The sequence below is a fragment of the Lolium perenne genome, chromosome 2 (genome assembly GCF_019359855.2).
Source record: "Lolium perenne isolate Kyuss_39 chromosome 2, Kyuss_2.0, whole genome shotgun sequence".
Taxonomy (NCBI): Eukaryota; Viridiplantae; Streptophyta; class Magnoliopsida; order Poales; family Poaceae; genus Lolium; species Lolium perenne.
In genome coordinates, this window is record NC_067245.2 from 72,517,286 (window position 1) to 72,527,485 (window position 10,200).

The window sequence follows — 10,200 nt, forward strand, 5'->3', positions numbered from 1 at the left end:
TATAGAGATTGGAGACGCATGTTTCTTCCTCGACTGACCCGACCAGTTCTACAGGTCTATAACAATTCACAACGCGGCTCATACCGCGTAAGTAGAGGCGAGTACGTGGTCGCGTTTTGGCGCACGTTCTTTTTAGTTTCTCCAACGCTTCCTTCTACGCACTATGCTGGCTGGCCAGCCTCCAAACTTACACGCCGGTCGCTAGTCCAGACGGGCACGAAACGCCAAACAACACACTTGGTACGTGTGCTTCAATGGAAAGCGACAATGACATCGTGATACAGATGGACAATTGATTCATGATTGGATCAGATCAGAGAATTGTGTTCCCGGAGAAGAGCCGTAAAGCCAAGCCATACTCGCCTCGCCTGCAAAGCTAAGCTCGAGCCTGGGCTATAATAAGTGGCAGGTTAGCTTGGCCAGAACACCATTTGCATTGCCCCCTATCTCTCCAGCTGCATGCGTGCAAGTGACTCGAGCTAGCTAGGGAGAGACGAACCGTGCACGCCTTGAGGAGTAGCGAGACTCGGCCCCAGTTTCTGTCGATCTTCTCCGGTCGTCGTCGTTGTTCTCGTCGCTGTCGCCGCCGGCCGGTAATGCGAAGGAGCAAGTCCTGCTTGGGTTGCGTGCCTAGGAGCACGGCGGCGCTGCCCGTGGAGAGGTCCTTCGCTCCTCCGGCTCCGATGCAGACGTGGCCCTCGTCAGGTACGTACGCGCGTGCCTGCATGTTCAGGCCATGTGTTTTTGTTCTTCCGATGATGAACTAGTTAAGGCGGCTTTTAGGTATGTCGAGTTGTCGGGGTTATGGTAGCTTGTTGGGCGGGTTGCATGGCTGAAACTGCAACAAACGAACCATCGCTGCTACGTACAGCCTCCATTTGGAAATAAGTGAATCACTTATTTACGGAGGGTGTATTAGTGAGCTCGGCTTGCATATGTGTGCTAGCTTGCATGTTCATGACATGTGTTTTTGTTCTTCCGATGATGAAATTTAAAAGTCGGCTTTTAGGTATGTCAAGCTGTCGGCGTCGGGTAGCTAGCGGTAGCGGGGCAGGTAGTTTTACTGAAACTGCAACGAGGAACATCTTTTTTCAGCAAAAGGATCATCCTCCGTTTCGATGTTACAATTGCTCTGCATTGTGAACGCGTCAATATAACTACAGTACTTACAAGATAAGGAAAATTACGCTACGCGTGACCAAGTTGGTCTATCATATCACCATGCTTTGGACGTTATGTTTTGTCTTCATTCAGGCGTATGTGCGTTGTTTCTGTTTTTGGAAGCGACTTACATTTCGAGTGCTCCGACGATAAACATGAGCAGATCATCTCATCAGGTTGCTTACATCTTTGTACTTATAAAATCGAAACTTCAGTAATTATAACACTTGCATATTCATGTAAGGCAGCGGCTCCATGATCATCCTACATGTTGAGTTCTTGCGCACCATTGCACGGACGATCACTGAAAATATTTTTGGTTGACCACTGGTATTCCTTTTCCGGTTTCAGGTGGAGGATTTGCAAAAGGCATCATAGATCTGGGAGGCCTGGAGGCGCGCCAAGTCACCACGTTCGACAAGGTCTGGTCAACGGCGCAGGGCGGCCAAGACGGCCTCGGCGCCACCTTCTTTAAGCCGTCGCCGATACCCGCCGGATTCCGTGCTCTCGGTCACTACGCGCAGCCCAACAACAGACCACTCTTCGGCCACGTCCTCGTCGTTCGGGATGCTTCCGGTACCGGAGCGCTCCTTGCCCCGCCGCTGGACTACACCCTCGTCTGGTCAAGCGGCCAGGATGGTGGTGCTGCCTTCTTCTGGCTCCCCACGCCCCCGGACGGCTACAGGGCGGTGGGCATGGCGGTCACGACGACCAAGGATAAGCCGCCCCTCCACGAGGTCGCGTGCGTCCGCGCCGACTTCACCGACGCATGCGAGGACGAGGAGTCGGTGTGGAGCAGCGACAAGGATGGGTTCGGCGCCACCGCCCTGAGGCCGACGGTTCGTGGCATCGACGCCAGGGGCGTGCGCGCCGGCACGTTCGGAGTCCACGCACAGAGCAGCACCGCGCCGACGACCTTGGCGTGTCTCAAGAACAACAACGGAGCTTACACGTCATGCATGCCCGACCTGGCTCAGCTGCACGCCATTCTCGAGGCCTACTCACCGCAGGTGTACCTCCACCCAACCGACACCTACCTCCCTTCGTCGGTGCCGTGGTACTTCGAGAACGGCGCTCTGCTGTACCAGAATGGCAGCCAGACGGCCCCGACGCCCGTGGTCGCCGACGGGTCGAACCTCCCGCAGGGCGGCGGCAACGACGGAGCGTACTGGCTCGACCTGCCGGTGGATAATGGTCAGAGGGAGAGGGTCAAGAAAGGTGACATCGCTGGCGCGAAGGCCTACGTGCAGGCGAAGCCTATGCTGGGAGGGACGGCTACGGACCTCGCCTTGTGGTTCTTCTACCCGTTCAACGGGCCGGCTCGGGCCAAGGTTGGCCCCCTCACTATCCCGCTCGGTATGATCGGCGAGCACGTCGGCGACTGGGAGCACCTGACGCTACGCGTGAGCAACTTCTCCGGCGACCTGCTCCGGGTGTACTTATCGCAGCATAGCACGGGCACGTGGGAGGAGGCATCGCAGCTCGAGTACCTCGGCAATAGGCCGGTGGTGTATGCGTCGCGGAACGGACACGCGTTCTACACCAAGGAGGGGGTGGTGCTGCAGGGGGACTCGAAGCTGGGGGTCGGGATACGGAACGACTGCGCCAAGGGGAGCATGATGGACACCGGTGGTGGGAGGTGTGAGGTGGTATCGGCAGAGTACCTCGGCGCCGGGAAGGTGGCTGAACCGGCGTGGCTTGGATTCGAGAGAGGGTGGGGGCCGAAGGAGGAGTACGACATTGGGCGCGAGATCAACCGTGCGGCGAGGATCCTACCACGGGCGATGAGGGAGCGGCTGGGCGAGCTGGTGAAGAAGCTGCTCGTCGGAGAAGGGCCGACGGGACCAAAGATGAAGGGAAGCTGGAGAAATGATGAAAGGGATCCCAAAACCTGATCGATGATATGTACATGTGTGCGTCATGTTATTTCTCGTGTGAAGCTCTATTCGCTAGCTAACAGTCGGATCGATGTGAATCGGACTGTTAAAAGCCTGACAGTTCCATGCAAGTTCGTGTGATATGTTTACGCATGTTAGTGTTTTTTTTTTAATATAGGAGCATCGCCCCAGCCTCTGCATCAATAGATACACACGGTACCAGTTCATCATAATTCGACCATTACAATCAAAGAAAATGTAAAGTCGATACAAGTATCAACCTAAAAAAACACGGCCTACAGAAAAGCTATTCATTTGATATTCTATTAAGATGCGGCTGACCCAGTAGCCTGAAAAAAGAAGTCCTGGACAACCACTAGCATCCGGTTGCATCCAGTAACCATATCCTCCCGCATCTCTAACGGGAGAAGGAAAATCCATTGTTGAATCCAATGAGCAGCACGCCGGACAACCTGCAAAAAATTAGTTCCAGAGTGTTTGTTAAATATAATATCATTCCGACTTGTTCATATTGACCAACAAAGCGCAGAAACGCCAATACGAATCCTTTTGCTTATCAGTCTTTGGTACTCCATTAAGCCATTTACCAAACACATTAGTAATATTAGCTGGTGAAGGAATGTTATAAGATAGGTATATCGTACGCTAAATTATTTTTGCAAACGGACAACCAATAAACAAATGGTTAACGGTCTCTGCAGAATCACAAAAACAACATTTTTGACACCCATTTCACTTCCGTTTAGCTAAATTATCCTTAGTGAGAAGCAACTTATTACTAAGAAACAACATAAATATCTTAATTTTTAGAGGTATCTTCAATTTCCATAGATATTTACGAAGGAAAACAGGATGTCCATTCATCAAGTCAAGATACATAGACTTGATTGAAAAACACCTGAATCGGTAAGTTTCCAAACAAACTTATCAGGTTCAGTTGATAAGGTAACTGCCATTAGCCGCTGACATAAATGCATCCATTGCAACCACTTATTATCATTCAAATCTCTCCTAAAGGAAATATTTATAGGCACAGTAGTAAGTACCGTTGAGATTAAAACATTTTATGTTGTAAAGCGCCGGATATTGCTGCGATAGAGGCAAATCTCCCATCCAAAAATCCTCCCAAACCTCACACTTGTCCCATCACCAATTTTGAAACAACCTCTTTTGAAGAACTCACTCTTTACATGCATGAGCCCTTTCCAGAATGGTGAATCAGTTGGTTTAGCTTCAACTTGTGCCAGAGTTTTATTTTTTTAGGTATTTATTATATAAAAATTGCTACCACATACCCTCCTCGAAAAGGAGTTTAAACAACCATTTACTAAGTAAACATTTATTTTTTAACTCAAAGTACCTCAATTCCAAGCCCACCTTGGTCCTTAGACCTACAAATTATATTCCATTTAGATAATCTATAATTCTTCTTATTTTCATCAGATTGCCAAAAGAAATTAGATCGATTAAAGTCTAATCGCTTCCTCATCCCAAGTGGAATTTCCAAAAAGGAAAGCATAAACATAGGTAAACTCGTAAGTATAGAGTTGATCAAAACCATCCTATATCCATAAGAGAGCATTTTGCTACACCAAACTTCCTAACTTAGATGCAAATCGACATTCAATGGGATTCCACTCCGCATTTCGGAGTGTCATATGGTGTATAGGAATACCCAAATATTTAAATGGTAAGGATCCAGATTCGCACCCAAAAATATTTTTATATTGATGCTCCTTGTCTTTAGCCTTTCCAAAACAGAAAATTTAAAATTGATTTTGAGTCGAGATAACTGTTCAAAGATACACAAGATGAGTTTCATATTAATATCTTTTGCAGTATCATGTTTCATAAATAAAATTGTATCATCAGCATATTGAAGTATTGAAATTCCTCCGTCAATTAAATGTGGTATCAAACTCCCAATTTTACCATCCTCCTTAGCACGCTGATACGTCTCCGACGTATCGATAATTTCTTATGTTCCATGCCACATTATTGATGTTATCTACATGTTTTATGCACACTTTATGTCATATTCGTGCATTTTCTGGAACTAACCTATTAACAAGATGCCGAAGTACCAGTTCCTGTTTTCTGCTGTTTTTGGTTTCAGAAATCCTAGTAACGAAATATTCTCGGAATCGGACGAAATCAACGCCCAGGTTCCTATTTTTCCCGGAACCATCCAGAACACCCGAGAGCCACCAGGGAGGGGGCACAGGCCACCCAAACCCTAGGCCGGCGCGGCCAGGGGGGGCCCGCGCCACCCTATGGTGTGGGCACCCCTTCGACCCTCCTGCGCCGCCTCTTCGCCTATATAAAGCCCCTAGATCGAAAACCCTGATACGTTTGACGAAACCCACAGAAACCTTCCAGAGCCGCCGCCATCGCGAGGCCAAGATCTGGGGGACAGGAGTCTCTGTTCCGGCACGCTACCGGAGCGGGGAAGTGCCCCCGGAAGGCTTCTCCATCGACACCGCTGCCATCTCCACCGCCATCTTCATCACCGCTGCTGCTCCCATGAGGAGGGAGTAGTTCTCCATCGAGGCTCGGGGCTGTACCGGTAGCTATGTGGTTCATCTCTCTCCCATGTACCTCAATACAATAATCTCATGAGCTGCTTTACATGATTGAGATTCATATGAGTTTTGTATCACAATTCATCTATGTGCTACTCTAGTGATGTTATTAAAGTATTCTATTCCTCCTGCATGGTGTAAAGGTGACTAGTGTGTGCACCATGTGGTTCTTGTCGTAGGCTATGATCATGATCTCTTGTGGATTGTGAAGTTAACTATTACTATGATGGTATTGATGTGATCTATTTGGTTATGTTGATCTATCTTACACTATAAGGTTACTAAAATATGAACATTAATTGTGGAGCTTGTTAACTCCGGCATTGAGGGTTCGTGTAATCCTACGCAATGTGTTCATCATCCAACAAGAGTGTAGAGTATGCATTTATCTATTCTGTTATGTGATCGATGTTGAGAGTGTCCACTAGTGAAAGTGTAATCCCTAGGCCTTGTTCCTAAATACTGCTATCACTGCTTGTTTACTGTTTTACTGTGTTACTACTGCTGCGTTACTACTGCTTGTTTACTACACGCCAGCAAGCTATTTTCTGGCACCGTTGCTACTGCTCATATTTATTCATACCACCTGTATTTCACTATCTCTTCGCCGAACTAGTGCACCTATTAGGTGTGTTGGGGACACAAGAGACTTCTTGCTTTGTGGTTGCAGGGTTGCATGAGAGGGATATCTTTGACCTCTTCCTCCCTGAGTTCGATAAACCTTGGGTGATCCACTTAAGGGAAAACTTGCTGCTGTTCTACAAACCTCTGCTCTTGGAGGCCCAACACTGTCTGAGGAAAAGGAGGAAGTAGACATCAAGCTATTTTCTCGCCGTTGTCGGGAGGAAAGGTAAAAGGTACTCACACTCCGGATCTCGGCTACTAAGCTATTTCCCGGCACCGTAAGTACTCAAAGCTATTTCCTTTAGATCCTGCAATTGCATCTTTTTGTTTCTTGTTTACACTAGTTTGGCATAATGGACAAGAACGAGCTTCTATTTCTATTTCCTGATTTAAAACATGGATTGTTTGATGCGAAAATTAAAAAACCTATGGAATCTTATTTGCATGCTGGTAGTAATATTAGTATGAACGCTTTGAACACCATTGTTGATAATAATATAGAAAGTTCTAAGCTTGGGGAAGCTGGTTTTCATGATCTTTTTAGTCCCCCAAGCATTGAGGAGAAAATTTTCTTTGATAATACTTTGCCTCCTATTTATGATGATTATAATGATAGTGGTCTTTTGGTGCCACCTACTATGGAGAGTAAATTTTGTTGTGATTATACTATGCCTCCTACACTTGATGAGAATAATAATGATAGCTACTTTGTTGAATTTGCTCCCACTATTACTAATAAAATTGATTATGCTTATGTGGAGAGTAATAATTTTATGCATGAGACTCATGATAAGAATGCTTTATGTGATAGTTATATTGTTGAGTTTGCTCATGTTGCTACTGAAAGTTATTATGAGAGAGGAAAATATGGTTGTAGAAATTTTCATGTTACTAAAACACCTCTCTATGTGCTGAAATTTTTGAAGCTACACTTGTTTTATCTTTCTATGCTTGTTGCATTATGCTTCTTGAACTTGTTTATTTACAAGATTCCTTTTCATAGGAAGCATGTTAGACTTAAATGTGTTTTGTATTTGCCTCTTGATGCTCTCTTTTGCTTCAAATACTATTTCTTGCGAGTGCATCATTAAAACTGCTGAGCCCATCTTAATGGCTATAAAGAAAAGAACTTCTTGGGAGATAACCCATGTGTTATTTTGCTACAGTACTTTGTTTTTATTTTGTGTCTTGGAAGTTGTTTACTACTGTAGCAACCTCTCCTTATCTTAGTTTTGTGTTTGGTTGTGCCAAGTGAAGCCTCTAATCGAAGGTTGATACTAGATTTGGATTTCTGCGCAGAAACAGATTTCTATCTGTCACGAATCTGGGCTGTTTTCTCTGTAGAAAAATCAGAAAAATATGCCAATTTACGTGCGTGTTCCTCAGATATGTACGCAACTTTCATTAGTTTTGAGTTTTCTGATCTGAGCAACGGAAGTATTTATTAAAAATTCGTCTTTACGGACTGTTCTGTTTTGACAGATTCTTCCTTTTATTTCGCATTGCTTCTTTCGCTGTGTTGGGTGGATTTCTTTGTTCCATTACCTTCCAGTAGCTTTGGGCAATGTCCAGAAGTGTTAAGAATGATTGTGTCACCTCTGAACATGTGAGTTTTTGATTATGTACTAACCCCTCTAATGAAGATTATGAGAAGTTTGGTGTGAAGGAAGTTTTCAAGGGTCAAGAGAGGAAGATGATATACTATGATCAAGAAGAGTGAAAAGTCTAAGCTTGGGGATGCCCCGGTGGTTCACCCCTGCATATATCAAGAAGACTCAAGCGTCTAAGCTTGGGGATGCCCAAGGCATCCCCTTCTTCATCGACAAATTATCAGGTTCCTTCTCTTGAAACTATATTTTTATTCGGTCACATCTTATGTGCTTTACTTGGAGCGTCTGTATGCTTTTATTTTTGTTTGTGTTTGAATAAATTGGATTACATCATGCTTGTGTGGGAGAGAGACACGCTCCGCTGTTGCATATGAACACATGTGTTCTTAGCTTTTAGTATTCATGGCGAAGTTTCTTCTTCGTTAAATTGTTATATGGTTGGAATTGGAAAATAATACATGTAGTAATTGCTATAATGTCTTGGGTAATGTGATACTTGGAAATTGTTGTGCTCATGATTAAGCTCTTGCATCATATGCTTTGCACCCATTAATGAAGAAATACATAGAGCATGCTAAAATTTGGTTTGCATATTTTGTTTCTCTAAGGTCTAGATAATTTCTAGTATTGAGTTTGAACAACAAGGAAGACGGTGTAGAGTCTTATAATGTTTTTAATATGTCTTTTATGTGAGTTTTGCTGCACCGGTTCATCCTTGTGTTTGTTTCAAATAAGCCTTGCTAGCCTAAACCTTGTATCGAGAGGGAATACTTCTCATGCATCCAAAATACTTGAGCCAACCACTATGCCATTTGTGTCCACCATACCTACCTACTACATGGTATTTTCCGCCATTCCAAAGTAAATTGCTTGAGTGCTACCTTTAAAATTCCATCATCACCTTTGCAATATATAGCTCATGGGACAAATAGCTTAAAAACTATTGTGGTATTGAATATGTAATTATGCACTTTATCTCTTATTAAGTTGCTTGTTGTGCGATAACCATGTTCACTGGGGACGCCATCAACTATTCATTGTTGAATTTCATGTGAGTTGCTATGCATGTCCGTCTTGTCTGAAGTAAGAGAGATCTACCACCTTATGGTTAAGCATGCATATTGTTAGAGAAGAACATTGGGCCGCTAACTAAAGCCATGATCCATGGTGGAAGTTTCAGTTTTGGACATATATCCTCAATCTCAAATGAGAAAATTATTAATTGTTGTTATATGCTTATGCATAAAAGAGGAGTCCATTATCTGTTGTCTATGTTGTCCCGGTATGGATGTCTAAGTTGAAGAATAATCAATAGCGAGAAATCCAATGCGAGCTTTCTCCTTAGACCTTTGTACAAAGGCGGCATAGAGGTACCCCTTTGTGACACTTGGTTAAAACATGTGCATTGTGATGATCCCAGTCCAAGCTAATTAGGACAAGGTGCGGGCACTATTAGTACACTATGCATGAGGCTTGCAACTTGTAAGATATAATTTACATGATACATATGCTTTATTACTACCGTTGACAAAATTGTTTCATGCTTTCAAAATCAAAGCTCTAGCACAAATATAGCAATCGATGCTTTTCCTCTATGGAGGACCATTCTTTTACTTTTATGTTGAGTCAGTTCACCTATTTCTCTCCATCTCAAGAAGCAAACACTTGTGTGAACTGTGCATTGATTCCTACATACTTGCATATTGCATTTGTTATATTACTCTATGTTGACAATTATCCATGAGATATACATGTTACAAGTTGAAAGCAACCGCTGAAACTTAATCTTCCATTGTGTTGCTTCAATGCCTTTACTTTGAATTATTGCTTTATGAGTTAACTTTTATGCAAGACTTATTGATGCTTGTCTTGAAGTGCTATTCATGAAAAGTCTTTGCTTTATGATTCACTTGTTTACTCATGTCATATACATTGTTTTGATCGCTGCATTCACTACATATGCTTTACAAATAGTATGATCAAGGTTATGATGGCATGTCACTCCAGAAATTATCTGTGTTATCGTTTTATCTGCTCGGGACGAGCAGAACTAAGCTTGGGGATGCTGATACGTCTCCGACGTATCGATAATTTCTTATGTTCCATGCCACATTATTGATGTTATCTACATGTTTTATGCACACTTTATGTCATATTCGTGCATTTTCTGGAACTAACCTATTAACAAGATGCCGAAGTGCCGCCTCGTTTTCTGCTGTTTTTGGTTTCAGAAATCCTAGTAACGAAATATTCTCGGAATCGGACGAAATCAACGCCCAGGTTCCTATTTTTCCCGGAACCATCCAGAACACCCGAGAGCCACCA

The 10,200-nt window shown here is 44.0% G+C and overlaps 1 protein-coding gene across 1 annotated transcript; it reads left to right on the forward strand.

Annotated features, from left to right (window-relative positions):
* The first annotated feature begins 408 nt into the window (after window positions 1-408).
* On the forward strand, window positions 409-3,207 carry LOC127332936 (hypothetical protein At1g04090-like). Its single transcript, XM_051359257.1, has 2 exons — window positions 409-705; window positions 1,513-3,207. Exons 1-2 carry the CDS (start codon window positions 597-599, stop codon window positions 3,054-3,056), a joined length of 1,653 nt encoding a protein of 550 aa, XP_051215217.1. The 5' UTR covers window positions 409-596; the 3' UTR covers window positions 3,057-3,207.
* Window positions 3,208-10,200: the final 6,993 nt, after the last annotated feature.